This window comes from Centropristis striata, chromosome 6 (genome assembly GCF_030273125.1).
Source record: "Centropristis striata isolate RG_2023a ecotype Rhode Island chromosome 6, C.striata_1.0, whole genome shotgun sequence".
Classification (NCBI taxonomy): Eukaryota; Metazoa; Chordata; class Actinopteri; order Perciformes; family Serranidae; genus Centropristis; species Centropristis striata.
Window position 1 is genome coordinate 8,708,259 of NC_081522.1, and position 16,162 is coordinate 8,724,420.

Below are 16,162 nucleotides of genomic sequence, written 5' to 3' on the forward strand. Positions count from 1 at the left end.
TACAACTTTTGCTTTCAATTGTGGAGAGTGAAGCTTGACGTGTATTGTTACGCAGGCAAACTTGATGACTTAATGCAGGTGATGGGTAACGACAGCAGCCAATGAGATGCTTTACGTGTCAGTGGGCGTGTCAATCAAGTTTTCTTCAATCCTCCGGTTAACTACTGGGCATGCTCACCTTCTCAAACTGTTTTCTAAGTGATTGCAGATTAAAGATAGTATTTTTATTGATTTATTTATGGACAAATGAGTCTGCAGCATAGGTCTGCAGGCAGTCTAGCTACTCTTTAAAAAATGTAGCTTACAACTTGCTTCTAGCTACACAAAGACTGGATGCACGGTGATAAGTGTATGTAGCGAAATGCTAATTTTCGACACCATTTTTTGTACAACTAGTAACTTCGGTGGAGCAATGTTTTAAGCTAAATGCTATGCTATTATGTTAACGTCTGGTATTTAGCACTTAGCCCAAAGAAACAGCTAAGGCTAATGGCAATGCTATTAGTTTTGCAGAGCTTTGCTTATAATAAAAGTACTGGACTAATTTGTACTAATGATGTACTGTGAAAACACTCCATTGCAAGAAAAAAATCTGCAAGTATCATCACCCATATGTAGGGTACTTAAATCCACAATCACCAAATGTGGAGAGACATGGCTTCACTGAACAGGAAAGGTGAGTAAAAATCCATCCATCCATTTCAATTTGCTTTTCTAGGGTTCGGTTGCGGGGGCAGCAGACTAATTTGCTACCCCGAGCACCTCTAACGGGAGGCGCCCAGGAGGCATGCTGATCAGAGGCCTGAACCCCCTCAACTGGCTCCTTTTCACACGAAGGACAAGCAGCTCTACCCCGACAGCCCTCCTCATCCTCTGAGGCTGAGCCCAGCTTCCCTACAAAGAAAGCTTATTCTTCTGGTCACTACCCAAAGCTCATGACCACAGGTGATGATCGGAGATGGACTGTTAAATCGAGAGCTTTGCCTTCTGGCTCAGCTCCCTCTTCACCACAACAGTCCAGTACGGCGCCTGCATCACTGCTGACACCAAACCGCCTGTCCATCTCATGCTCCGTGAGAACCCTGACCTCAGACTAGGGGGGTGTTGACTCTCATCCTGATGGTGTGTAAGTAATAATCTTCGAAGTAACTAATATCGAAAGCTAGGAAGTAGAATATTAATAAACATGTTAGTAAAGAACAGGTATATATATATATATATATATATATATATATATATATATATATATATATATATATAATTCAATTCAATTCAATTCAACTTTATTTATAGAGCGCATTTCATGCACAAGGCAGACTCAATGTGCTTCACAATACACATAATTACAGTTAAAAACAACAACAACAACAAAAAACGCAAAAAAATCAAACAAATCGATTACAAATTAATTGAAGAGTGCAGGTAGACAAGCTATGCTATATTCACCACATATACACTTACTTACTCACACATGTGCACCCACTCCCACAACCACACATGCACACAATTCAACCAAATGCTAATATATTTGAGTAAATGTACTTGGTTACATTCTACCACTGATTTTATGGCAACCAATTCAATCGTTATAGAGACGTTTCACTTAGAAAACAGAAAAAGGTCAACTTGTTTGTGACAAACTATCAGAGAATCACTGAGGAGGATTTTTTTCCTAAGAAATAGGAATGTCTGTACAAAATTGAGCAATAATCATGCTAATAGTTGATGAAGTAATTCAATTTAATCCTAAGTGAGTACCCACCAGCGGGCTGACCTCATCATGCCCTGGCTCAGACACATTTAACTCCAGAAGTAATCAATTTCACATTTTTGTGCAAATCCTTCTTCAAACACTACAAACACTTGTAACCATCATTCCACTCAAGATTACATGAATGGAGAATGTTGAATGTAAAACCACAACCATGCAGATTCTTTAGGAAACTGTTGGCCCTTTGTATGTTTGCGTCTGTCTGTGTCCATTTGTGTAACATCAATTACAGGCTTACATTCCTGAGTATACTGTAGCAGTGTGCGCCACATATGACATTTCTGCTCTGGAGAAAACAAAGACCACAGTATGACTGAAAGGATTCTCTGTGTATGACCTCACACTGTGGGACAGCTCAACAAACAGCTCATCTCTAACACACTCCCACTGTAGATGATCAGACATTGGTCTATTTGGTATTTGCAGATATTTTTGCAAAAACAAAGCTATAGTAAGGGCGGGGACTGCCACAAAATTAGTGGACTGATTGAGCTGAAAATGTATCTTTCAACAGCCCAGCATTTAACAATCATCTAAGTGTACTTTGGCAAAAAGCTCTCCATCCCGTCCATCTGGTTCAGCATGCAGTTTGAAACAAAAAGTGAGAATTATTTTAGTGTTTGACGAGGGTTTAATCTGGTATCTGCATTCCTTCTGTGCCAGCTTTGCTCAGCAACCAGGATGCTGCCACACTAGAGTGACACGGGTGGATTGAAGCCAGACATTGTCAGCTCATTATCAACACCTTGTCAGCCAACTCTCTTCACAGCTCTCCCTGCCTGTGTGTGTGTGTGTGTGTGTGTGTGTGTGTGTGCAGCTGTTATTGTGTGTGTTAAGGACACTGTGGGATGACTTCAAGTTGAACGATGCCTCCATTCTCTCCTTGTCTGGGGATTATAGCTGCCTGAGGAAAGCTGCACAGAGCCACATGGAGGTGAAGGAAGTGCATTTAAGTGGACATCAATCTTTTCCATCTGGTACCTTTTATCCCTTGTTACTTGTTGTCTGTCCCTGAGACATCACTTGCAGTTTATCACAGGTACAAACAACCACATGTAGACACCCAGACTCTCTGGTCCTTCCTATTTCCGTACCACTAACTTCTGTTTTTCTCTTCTTTTTTGACATTTCCTCTTTCAGGTTTCATATGAGGGTGTGTGTGTGTGTGTGTGTGTGTGTGTACATCTGTGTGCACTTCCTGCTCTCTGACAGTGCTCTGATAGGAATATCCTCCTACTGGGCCAGCGGACGGTTAGGCCTGGCCCTCCTTTCCTCTCTCTCTCTCTCTCTCTTTATCCTGATATATTTTCAGACTGTTTCACGGCACACCTCACATTTCTGGCTGCTTATGTACTTCACAGAAGTTGCCAGATGTGACAGCAGCTGAAGAAAGAGAGCAAGCAAGCGGTGAGAGACAGACAGAGATAGAAAGAGGAAGTGTGTGTGTGTGTGTGTATGGAGGGTTGTGATAAAAATGTAGTGTGTGTGTGTGTGTTTCAGATGCTGTTCATAATATAGTGTAGTTTACTGTTCATTAGCAGTTAACAAAGAGAGAAAGAGACTCAGCGAAGCGAGGAAACGAACAATGGAGGGGAAATGATCAGTAATCTGCAACTGTCAGCCTCCACTGCAACAGCCTGTCTGGACCTCATTATAGGTAAATTCATTTGGCTCAGGGGCTGTGGCCGAGTGTTTGAGGAAGCATGTTCATGTGTGCGTAAAAGTGTGTGTGTGTGTGTGTGTGTGTGTGTGCAGGAAAACATGCATGAATGGTGAACGCTGCAAGAGCAAGTTTGCATATGTTTTGCTGCTGTGATCCTCAGAGCTCCTTTTGGAAACCTGTTTGATGTTTGTTGTCGTGTATTTTTAATCCCAGACTTTGTTTATAAGAAACTAGACAAGCCAATTGGAATCTGCATGAAAAAATATATATAGATTTTGCATTTGGCAGCTAAATGCATTGCCATTCAGTGGAGATTTGCTACTTTGCCAGTTCTTTCACACTGGTGGATTGAGCTCTCAAATTATTTAACACTTGATCACGTCTACCATGATATCAAAAGGAAGCTCCAAGATTCCCATATGAATTTAGATTTTTGAAAACTATTTAGAAACCTAATAGCGGGTTGTTTTTGTATGTACACATCTATGGTGTCTCTTAGTCAGGCTGTGTAGGTGTAATGATGGTTATGCATTTATGTTTGTATTTATTAACCTCTCCATTAGCTGATGGAGATACATCATCTGCTATTGCTGGCCTCCACACATAAACATAACACAATGACAAGAACACATTTACTCATGCAAAAAGAAACAGGACACAAGATGAAAGGTTGTACCGTACCCAAATTACATGCATTAATATTCATATATTAACACATTTGCTGAGTGATGAGCTCTTGCAACAGTACTTGTATAAAGATTTAGTACACAATATGCATTATTCTCAGGTTACATTAGGTCATTAAAGAAATTAAGTTTACTTGACACGGATCATAAATAATAAACATACATTTCAAAACTGGAAATCTGATTCAAGATATAGCTATTGTAAGAGCTAATTTTGATCTCCAGTAGGGCTGGGCGATATATCGATATAAAAATATATAAATATATTTTTAAATGTGATATGGAGAACATATTGCATATAGCGATATAGTTTGCGCTGTGATCCTTGCTCCAGGCAAGCTGCTTTCTATATAAATGCTGCCCTTAGTTTGTCATATTTAGTTATTTTGTAATGTTCATTATTCTTTTGTCATATAAATATATATATTTCAGAAAAAGATTGGCCTATTCTATTCCATAGGCTATTTTTATTTAAGATATTTTTATTCAAATTTGCACTTTATGGAGCTTTGGTTTTTAAAAAAGGTTCTCCTGTTGTTATACAATATTTATGTTCACTTAAATAAACGGTTTCAATAAAACTACTTGTGACATGTCATATTTGGCTTTGACTTTGACTGAACATTTGCTCACACTATGCGATAAAAATATCGGGATATATATTGTATATCGATATTCAGCATAAATATATCGGCATATGACTTTTGGTCCATATCGTCCAGCCCTAATCTCCAGTTCCCAGGTAGATGAACAACAATACAAACAATACATAATAAGCAATTATGAAGTACTGTTCACTATGTAAACAGAAGATGCATGTGGTATTTAGTAGAAACATTTATGTTTTTTTGATGAATTAATTATGGTTCTTAAGTTAAAATTGATGTTTGCATTCTTAATTGTCCTTTAACTGAGTTTATTTTTCTGCATGGAGTGGAAGGGGTTTCCATTTCTTGTTGCTTTAATGGAAAAAGCTGACTGAGCAAATTTTGTGCATCTAGAGGGGACGACACATTCCCCCCAGTTGAGGTCCTTTTTACTCTGCTATTGTTCTCAGAGCAGAGCACAGGGAAGTACTTTGTGATGCGTGTAAGATCTGATGTGAGCAGTTGTGAAGTTTGTTTTTTCTTGTTTTAAAAAAAAAACTTGCTTTAGTTTGTGTTTCAGAAATATGATGTGGAAGTGAAGTCCACTCAACTGTAGCTCCTCACAACCCTGCACGTTGCTTTAGATTAGAATCAATGACTGTGCATTAGTTCTAGTTGGAGAAAAAGGGGAAATGGGGTCTGCAAAGAGGGAAGGAGTTGAAGAAGAGTGCAAAAATAGAGTGTAAACCAGGCAAGGAGAGAGAGAGAGAGTGACTGTGTGTGTGTGTGTGTGTGTGTGTGTGAGGTCTGCGCAGGGAGACGGAGAGCTTGCCGTCTGGAAAACAGCATCTTTCCCTCCACTCTGCTCCTCCCCTCTTCCCTCTCGGCATCTCTCCCACGCTCCAGAGCTCAGCCTTCAGCTCCCCGGATCCTCCCAAATTCTCCCGAGGTACAGCCTGTTTGTGTGTGTGTGTGTGTGTGATTATTGCATTGAAGCCTGCGTGAGTGTGCGAGTACTTGACGCTGTGCTCAGTACTTTCCGTGTGTTTCTCTCTCTCTCTCTCTCTCTCTCTCTCTCTCTCTCTCTGTGTCGCTGTCTCTCCCTGCAGCTGAGGTGGGCGTGTGGAGCCTCTGACCCTCTCTCGCCCACTCTCTTTCTCTGTCTCTCCCTCTTTGCTGCAGCTTCAGGGGGCTATGGATGGACTGCGTTTACCTCCACTCATCGAGGAGGCTTTGGACTCTACAGGTCTGTGTAGCTGTTTTGTCGCTGTGTATGTTTATCTACGACCCTGTGGCTATTTTTAGCCCCTGCACTACAGATCAGATATGATAAGCAGGAAAAGACAGAGGGGTCGATGTTTGTCTCTGCTGAGAAAGAGTGTTTACTCCTAAAGTGAGGGATGGGGTGGTGAACTGAGGAGGCGGAGGAGCTCGAGAGAGGTGGTCAGGTGGGAGGAGGTGGGGAGATTATTGTGGGAGCTTGTATTTATTAGGAGCCGTGCTCGAGCTGACAGACTGACTGACGAGTGGGCATTACTGTCAGCTATGGCATCTGTGGACATTTGATGGAGGCGACATGCTGCCAGGTAATAATAGACGGCTGGGAACCAGAAGCAGGAAATAATGTAGTCATTAGTCGAGGCTGTGTTAGATGTGCTGCATATGTTATTCTGATTGAGAATTGATGCAATGTGGAGTCATGCAGAGCTTGGTGTTATTATAGTTCAGCTTCTTATTTACACTTTATGCTCAGGTTGTTTTCAGCTCACACATTTATTGTTGTGGTAGACTTGCTTTGTATTTAATAGTATTATAGCATAGTACTAATAAACAGCTGCTGTGAAACTTGTTTGCTAACTTCATGTTGCTGTATGACATTTGGCACAATGCATCTTCAGATAACTGTGTCCAGGGAAGAATGCGTGGAATGTTTTCTTGTGTGTTCCAACAAGGAAGAAGAGTGTGTTTTCTTCATGTTTTGAATGGGCGTGCAGACAGAGCCACTCTGTGTGGGACACCGCTAGGAGGATGTTTATTGGTGGAGAGGGGCTCAGAGAGAACCACAGGTCAACAGCCCTTTGACCAGCGGCCAGGTTGTCAGAATGTGGCTTCCTTTTCCTGTGTAGTACTGCCCTAAAATTAAACTTTCATAACATGATGTATTTGGCGGATTATCTCCCAAAGCCTCCCTGCTCTTCAGTCAGCTGTAGACTTATTAAACCACTTTGTTCGAAGTGCTCAGTGAGTAATTTCCTTTATTACTTTTTGTCATGCTGATGCCCGCTTATTGACCATCATAACATTGGATGCTGTCTCAGGAGAAAAGTCTTCCTCCCTAACAAGCTCGTTCCTGTTATCTTAACTCTGGAGACCTTTTTCCTTTCATCAGCCCAAGGCATGCTTTGAAAGACGGAAAATTCAACATCTTGTGATGGCAAGTGTCTTGTTTAATGTAGCGTGAATCCTGATCATAATAAGAATAGACATATAGCAAGAGAAAAGTGGATTGAGCGATGGTTAGTATTAACTTGTGTCTTTTTGAATTACATACACTCAGGGTCTAAGTGGATTAAAGTGCTTTTATTCTGTCCTGGCTGAGGTAAATGCTGGCCAGACATCAGTCCTAGAAAAAGATGATTTGTAAGTATTAATATAAGTAGTAGCTCCGAGGCTTTTATTTTGAAAGCTTTTTCAATCCTGCTGGGAAATAATTCCACACTGCACTAGAGGAGATGCTTTTAAAATCACCTGCCACATCTACCAACAGGGGATACAGAAGCTTTCACGCAAACACACTCTACCACTGATCAATAAAACACCATCAGAGGCCGACTTGACATTTGCAAGCTGTCTGTGTATCTTCCAACCATCAGCCACCATATTGTTCCTCCCACCCACTTGCACGAGTCGCCGACCGTATCGCTCTCCATCCTTCTCTCTGCTTTCCCACTCAATCTCTCTTCCCCCTCTTTCAATCGCAATCCTCTGCTCTCTTCAGCGCCCACGCATCCTCCAACACACACACGTGCACGCGCCTGCATAGACACACAAACCTTTGCACCTGCCAGCGCCTCAGCCCACACAGCATTTCTCTCCCGTCCTCTCCTGCATTTCCCTCCGCTCCTCTCCAATGTTGTACCCTCACGTTGTGAAATTCAGCACCGATACTCCCAAAGGGTGCACAAACAGGATTTCTCTCAGCTCCCCGGAACTAATAAACAGCAAAGTTGCTGCCGTAGACAAACTTTGTTGATCTGGGAGTTGGAGAGACCTGTGAGAAAAACAACAATGTGAAATTCTCACATCAGTGTTTAATAAGGCTAGTCAAAAGAAAACAAATCCTGCGTGCTTTTCCACCCTCAGGCATCCCAGCTTCTTCCCTATCCCCATTTCCCCCCATCCGACTTTAGTTTTGAGAAAGGCTTTCAAGGTCCCTGACAAAATAATGTGCCACATGTTTTTTCATTCTCTCTTGGCTGCATAATGGAAAATGCATAAAACTTTCGGGTGAATAGAAAAGGTTTGTGAACTCTTGTGCGGCTCCTTCCTGCAGCTTATTCTATGGATTTAAAGAAAAAACTTTTCTTCTCCCTCGCAGAAATGCAACCTATCATTAGCACGCTCTCTCTCTCCCTTTGGGTCTTTATCCTTTTTGGACTTGGCAGCTAAATGATGAACTGTAGTACTCCCTCTTTCCTCTCTGTGCTTTAAGAGATGTTAAACCTTCCACAGAGATTGCTTCCAGGTGGGAGGCACTGATTTGTGATCAAATGTATTGTTACTGCATCGTTTGTTTTCATGGTTTGTTCTGTCACTATTCATATCCCCTAATGAAATGGCAACACAACAATCACTCCAGCACCATACATAGTACCATTAAAAAAGCATCTTTCCTGAATCATTCGCCTACAGTATGTATGCAATGACATAGTTTTTGTGCACGCTCATCTAATGAGGCCAAATTAAAGCTCATTCCACAATGCATCTCTATTCTGTTGACCCACTTTCTTATATTTCCCTTTGAAAGGGCAAACATGGATATTCCATTTAAATAACAGAGCGGCTCATTAAGTCAGGCCAACTCTTTGGTGCTTGTGGTTCCTGTTTCTTTTCTTGTCTTCTCCTGCTGCTGTTGTTCCTCACTCTCCCTGGAGTTTTCCGGCTCAAAGTACAGAGAGAGAGGGGGAGAGAGAACGAGATAAGCTCACATTAACCTCATGAGATTTCCACCCCTGTAGCTGTTGAGTCGCATGCAGTTTGGAGACAGAAAGTCTCATGTGATGCTGGCCTCAGTATGTGGGTGTTATGAAGGGACACCTGATAAAGTCACTTCTCTGTGGGGAAAAAAAAATTGCAAAGAGAAAGATTTGCATGTTAAGCAAAAGTGTTGACAAAACAGCTCGATTACCACAGTGACTTTCCATATGGTGAAGCCCTGGGTTGTTGTGCTGTGCAGAGGTCACCATAGAGATGAACTAGTTAATAGCTTCACCTGACTCCTTCTAGTTTCATGAGGAAGTAAGCAGCTCCAGTGCCCTCAGGCCAGATCACAACTCCTTCCTTGCATCTCTCTTATTGTCTTCTCCTCCTTCCCTCTTTTGCTCGTGCATGGTCTCTCTCCGTCTTTTTCGGCTCCCCCCTCCCTGTCCCGAATTATGTGTTGCTGAGGAAGTGTGCCAGTGCAAAGGGAAAAGCTACAACATCAGTGCTGGGCTGGCTTCAAAGCTGGGGTAGGAGGGGGTGGTGTGCATTATGCATGGCTTCCTACACAGCTGCAGAGATCTATGACATACATACACATTCCGAGCACATGCAGCTTAAACATAGCTTTGAGTGATCATGTATGTGTATATAGGCTCATCAGAAGTGGGCCTATGAGATCATACAGCATATGATTCACAAACCTTTATGTCCACACAGTAGAGCATACTTGTGCATACATTTATGCACTTTATACAGAGAGTCACAAAATTCAAACACACGGACAAAAACCCCGCCAGCACCACCTGTCTCCTCAATCCCATTTTCAAGCTTGGTTCAGCACATGGCACCCATCACACTCCACCTGTAGACAGCCCCCCAGCTCCTGTTTCAGTGAGCCGTCATTTCTTTTCACAGCTGATTTGAGTCCAGATGTTCCTCTCAATACAATGAAATTAGATATTTAACCAGCAGTCAGGGGGAGAGAATGAAGACACAGTCACCTGATTATATAAAGCTGTATGAAAAATGAAGACTACAAAAACGCGTTGAGGTAAATTGACAACTCCTTTTGTAGACTTATCTTGTTCAGTACATTGCTATCCACTCTATCATGCTGTAATTGAGTTTCGGTTTTTGCTGCATATTTAATACCCTGAACTATAAATCTAACTGCAGAGTGTTTTATGGAGAAAAGCTTGCCTGTGGCGCCAGGTAAAAGCAGCTCTGTCCCACTTCCACGCCTCTGCTAGCACCCCTCTGTTTGCTAAAATCCTCACTCTCCTCCTCAATTTTGTAAAGTGCAAATTTCATTACACACCTCACTCCATCACTGAGCACCAAATCAGAAGCAAAACAAAGGGCTAGTGTTGCCACATTAATGCTTAAATTTAATCTCAGACAGCTATTCCGAGATGCTGACAAAAAAACACTCAGCCTTGCTTGTTGTCTGCTTTCTAAAGTGGCACAATGTTTGCAGTGACATACTCAAATGTGTTTTGCTGCAATGTGATTATGAAGGAATGTGCTGTGGCTAGATAAAGCCATCCTCTCCCCGGAGCTGTAACACTGCTCCTGAGATGACTCTCCTGCCCGTCCCTGCTCTTGTATGCAAGCAGCGTCCATGTCTAATGCAATCCCTGCGTGACTAAAGACCAGCACTGTGCCAAGTATGCGGTGGAGTGATCACAGGTGTCACTGCAGCTGATTCTGCCGCACAATGTGTTTGACATTCACTCACAAGGTGAGGTGATAAAGCTTCCTTAAGGACTGAAATGATTAACAAACTGTTGGGAATAGCTAAGAAGGCAGACTAATGGGAACACTGGACAGATAATCGGGATGGCTCTGTATGGAGGTTTTATAGAGTTGATAGGTTCAGAATAATATGTTGAGAGGTACCATAATAAAAGAGTTAAAGAAAGAGGACTTGACCATTATGTCTGTCAAGTATTAAAGGCACTATGTGGAATTTCCAGAAAATTAAAAATGAATAGTGGCCATTAATAACTGTGGTCAATGTTGCTTACATTTGTTTGCGATTGCTTGCACTTAATATATGGTAAGCTCTTCACTGTCCATTAAATATAATTGTTGTGTTTACAGACTCTCTCTTCACCTTCATACGCTTGTATTTTTAGTGCCAAAAAATTTTAGTTGTAGTGAAACTCTGATATTCTGACGGCCTTAATCTGTCCCTCATTTTATTTGGACAACTGGCTCCTTTTGTACTAGTTTGCCATTTGCAAATTACTTTATCAGTTATCATTATGAAGCAACTAATGCCAAAACCATTCTGCAAGGCTCGCTTACAGCTAGCTCGCTAACCTTAGCTTTGGTTGCAGATAGCAATTGGCTGTTCTGTCTTGCATTTCTTTTGGCTAGTAAAAAGCAGTGAATAGTTATAGCCTACTGGGTGATATGATATGATGATACAGTATTTTAGCGAGCAAGCTAGCTAGCTGTATCTTATGCTGCTTGATGTCTAATGTGGGTTGCTTCATATCATGAGTTGGTGACTAGCTGCTGATATTAGACACTGTTGTGTGCTGGTTGTTTGTTGACTAAAGTGGACTCCATTTCTAAGCTAATGATAGCTAGTGTAGCTGACTGTTGGCGCTGTAGCAGAGCTGAAAAGAAGCAGTTCACTCAGGAGTGTGCAAAAGTGTCACATTCTTTGGATTTTTCCAGTAATCCCGATAGAAATCAGTCCACAGGCTGTTATAGGCAATTTAGAAAGTTGGATAATAATCAGATTTAATCAGATTTTAAGTCAGATTACAGTCTGATCACACATTGGTGATACAAAGAGGTTAATACCTGTAAACTGCACATGGTACCTCCAACAGTTGTCCAATAATTTGTCAAAGCCCAGCAACAGAACAGAAACTGTGGTTAATGTGTACAATACTTAACTCTTGCCATGTTCTCTGATTACAGTGTCACATTACTGTTTGTGATCAGAAGTAGTTTGTGCCCATTGGAGGACAGTTTGAAGGCTGTCTACAAAACCAGAGAACTAAAATACAACGTTACTTTAGCTAGAGCTTTCTGATGGATCTCACCCTGAGCTTAACATCCTGAAGGATTTGGATGTGAATGATATTCATTTGGGAGCCTTTTGTCTCCTGATGGCCTTTGCTGCCTCTGGCTATACAAGTAGCTCCAGCTCTCTCCCTGCCACACGGCTCCAGCTCTCTTCTTTATGACTAACTCATTACGGCAGCATCAAAGTTTAATGACAAAATAGCCCAGTGCTCATGAAACCTCTCACATGCCTCTCAGGGGCTGCATTGTTTAAATTAACATTATTATGAGACAGGAAGGATACTGCCTGCTGCTAATGTCATACAGATATGATTAAAAAAATACTTGCAAGTGCTTGGTTCTGATGGAAATAGTTCCATGTTGTGCGGGGAACAACAAGGCAGAGAAATAATTACCACAAGAGATGGAAGCTTCCCCTGAGCCAAGATTACACCAGTGAGCATCACTCTTAATTAGGTAGATCTGTAGTTAATGCTTTACTGTGTCCCCTGCTGCACCTTTTTGTCGTCACATCTCTCTATTCTCGTCTCTCTGCAAACACCATGCTCCTCTCCTATCCTCACACTGAGTACAAACAGCAATTTTGAGGCACTCGGAGACCACTCCAACATGAATGTGTGATGCTACACATCAATTTATTTTTGAGATTGGACTTGACCCCAGCGGGCAAGCTGTTGAGAAATGAGAGAGAACTGATTGCAGGCCAGTGTGTGATGTAATCACAATTTCCAGGGATGAGACAGTCACTGAGGCACAAGTGATCATTTTAACCTTAAACCGCACCTGAGAACAAACTAAAAGTGCGAATATAATCTCCATTTAGCTCTCGGCCTTTCCTGCCCGGCGGCAAATCTCATCTGACTAATGGGAAAAGAGTCAAATGGGAATTTACCGTCATGTTGTTTTGCTGTAAATGATGCACTCCCTTCTAGATTTCTGACCTGCTTTGCATTCATCTTTGCAGCTCTAGCAAGCAACAGCTGCGATGATGTCAAATCAAGTTTATTACTATATACAATGTCTCATTGGGCTTTACAGGCCCACATTAACAACAGCTCCGTCCAAGCTGTCTACACGGATGAGAAAAACCAACACAAAAAAAGCAAAACGGCAGACAACCATGTAATGTGACACGTTGTAATACAAGAGAGGGATGTGTGTTTGTCACATCTCTGTTACTATGAGTGGTAGCTTGTGTTATTATGGACTTGGAGGTGCATTGCTGAGTGGTGAGTCATAGTGATTGCTTCAGCAAACAGGCCCACCTCCCCTTTTCTCTCTCTGCATTGTGTCGGCTAACTCACTCCACCTACTGGCCAGAAATTTAAATTCAGTGTGCAGATAGGGGAATGTAAAACACATGTGTCTTAAATCAATAATCAGTTGCCATCAACATGTGTTATATATTAACAATGTCTCATTTCACAACTACAAATTATCAAAACTTTTACATACAATACAGTTTGATATGTTCAGGCAAATAATCTAAAGCAATCTTCTTGATATAAATGGATTTCTTGTTTCCTTTCTTTCAGAATATCAGCTCTAATGACATAAGAGCTTTGTCAGTAATTTTGTGTATTCAAATTAGTGTGCTAAATTAAGGTACATGAGTGGAATCATAAAAGGGTTTGGTGTACAAAGGACTCAAAGCCACTGTAATCACAAGATGGTGCTGTTGATTCAAGAGATGCAATCTGTGCTGCGTGTGAAGAATGACTTAAATTAGGATGATGACAGAGAGCTTTGTCACCTGTAAATCTTTCCTCCTGTCTCCCTCTCTTTCCCCCATCAGGCATCCCTTTCTAATATCGCTGTCATCTTTCCATCAGATGACCCGTGCGATCTGAAAGCAGAGAGCAGCCCCACCATGAACAACGAGATAACAGCAAAGGAGAGAGGCGTGCTGGAGGAGAACAACGAGAAGGAGGAGATGGACCAGGAGAGAGATCAGGAGGAGGAGGGGGAAGAGAAGAAGCTGAAGGAGGAGGAAGGAGAAGGGGAGGAGAAGAGGAAGAAGGAGCAGGAGCCACTGACAGAGGAGCAGGAGCTGGAGGAGCTGAGGGCCCAGGTGCTGCAGCTGCTGCTGGAGCTGGACGATGCCAGAGAGACATCCAACAAACACCAGGAGAGCTTCCATGAGCTGCAAGGTGAGACCTCCAGCCTCGGATAAGACTGTGTTTTTATACTATTTATTCATTATTAAATGCCTTTAATCATTCATCTACCTCTATCACAATCTTTTATTCATATTTTACTAACAGCCAACTGACCTGAAAGCAAGATGTATGAAACCAATTGCTTTCTGGCTTTTAGAGGGAAATTCTGCAAATTGTCATCCTGGGTCTTATTCTCTGGATTTTTTTACCGTCATGACTATTACTTTAATCATAACACTTTACTCAACATTTGTGAAATGCAAACTTTGATAAAAATCCAACAAGTCCTCCAGCACATACGACCACATAGGTTGATTGTACCTATCCTTTAATATGACCCAGAAGGGCGATCATTAAGCGCTCCTACCTGTGGCAGGAGATCAAGATGTCCATATAAGAATAACAGTTGCAATTTTGAACATGTGTTTAATGTATAACTACTTGGTTAGGTTTAGGGGAAGATCATGGTTTGGGTTAAAATCAGAACATTTGTTACGTTACTTCACTTCCATACACAAGTAAGTAAATACGCACGTGAGGTCATTATATTTGTTATGTTAAGTAAAAAATAATTTAACATTGACATTTAGTTTCAAACAGGACACTAACAGCGGCCTCCTGGGTCACAGTCCTGTTTTTGTCCCGCCTTTAACGGACTTTTGCTGCTCTTTATACTACGCCTCCAAACATCCTGCTTTGCCTCTGTCATTAATACTACGGCCACTAGAGGTCACCACCCAACAATAAACTTAAATATAGGTCGTAATAAGCTGCTTGTACAAATAACTGAAGGTTTTTGGGGGTGGACAGTTTCTAAAAATCACAGTTATTGGGGAAGAAGCTAAATACACTAAAGCTTTTCTAAAAACGTAAAAATTAATAATTTCAAATACATGGATATCCCTGTAGATCTTGCAGTGAACAGCATGGCAGGTTTATTGAAATTAGACACAACTGGAAGCTCTCTTAACCTTAACCTTAACCTAATTGTAGAGTGAGAATTCAATGCAATTTTGTGGGTAGCACAGCACAGGCTGAATTAAACACAAACTGGGGTGTGCATAAATATGCCAGGAAAGTCAGTGGCAAGCTGACCAAAGGGTGGATACAGGGGTCACCCATCCATTCAGTCATGATCCATCACCGGTAATCCTTTCCAGGGTTGCGGGGGGCTTGAGCTGATCCGAGCTGACATTGGGTGAGAGCCAGGGTACACCCTGGACAGGATGCCAGACTATCACCAGGCTCACACACCAAGACAGAGACACAATGTCAACAATTAACCTAACCTGTATGCCTTTGACTATGGAAGGAAGCCTTAGAGCCCGAGAAAACATGCTGACATGGGAAGAACATACATACTCCAAAAAGGAGGGTCCAGGCTGGCCAGTTGGGCCCAACTCTACTGTGAAGTGACCGTGTGGGATTAAGATCCAGATTTAAATTTCCCTTAATCTTAAACGAGTTATCAATGAGAAAAACAAGTATAAAAAAGATACATAAATACTAACATTTATGGCCTGTCTTCCATCTGGATTCCTCCCTCTCTTCATTTTAAAGTAAGATGTCATGGTTATGAATTCATTTATTGCTGTAAAATGAAAAACAAACCTTGAACTTTGCATCTCAGTGATGGTTTGAATTTACTCAATTCTTCACACACCACCACTGTAAAAAAAAAAGAAAAAAGCCAGTCCTCTACCCGAACAGCTTAACTTTCCACCCGAGACACTTCCTGTTCATCACAATCTAGTTGAACATGTAGAAGCGTAAATGTTTATATGCGGTCACTGACACGGTCAGTTCTTCATAGGCGCTAAATGGAGCATCACATCATACCTTAGAAATGATGAGCTTAACGTTCAGGGACACGAGCAGTGAGTAAGACCTTGGGTATGAGGCTGCAGTGAGCTCAGTGTGTGTGTGTGTGCATTTATGAGTGTGTGTATATGTGACTGCGTGTCACACTAAAAGACATGGCGTGGTGGGCTCAGTTGTTTGTTTGGCAGCAGTAGAGGCATTCCTTAGACAACTGTGTGCATGCTGAG

The 16,162-nt window shown here is 41.8% G+C and overlaps 1 protein-coding gene across 2 annotated transcripts in view; it reads left to right on the forward strand.

Annotated features, from left to right (window-relative positions):
* The first annotated feature begins 2,979 nt into the window (after nt 1-2,979).
* Nucleotides 2,980-16,162, forward strand: part of LOC131973004 (coiled-coil domain-containing protein 136-like) — a 28,252-nt gene continuing 15,069 nt past the window's right edge. The window contains exons 1-5 of one of the 2 annotated variants that reach the window (XM_059334840.1): nt 2,980-3,178; nt 3,272-3,428; nt 5,523-5,656; nt 5,890-5,953; nt 13,788-14,105. In XM_059334840.1, coding sequence (XP_059190823.1) covers nt 3,368-3,428; nt 5,523-5,656; nt 5,890-5,953; nt 13,788-14,105 — 577 coding nt within the window. In that variant the 5' untranslated portion in view covers nt 2,980-3,178; nt 3,272-3,367. Of the gene's footprint in view, nt 3,179-3,271; nt 3,429-5,522; nt 5,657-5,889; nt 5,954-6,186; nt 6,294-13,787; nt 14,106-16,162 lie in introns of those variants that run through there. The other variant, XM_059334841.1, reaches the window with a different exon arrangement.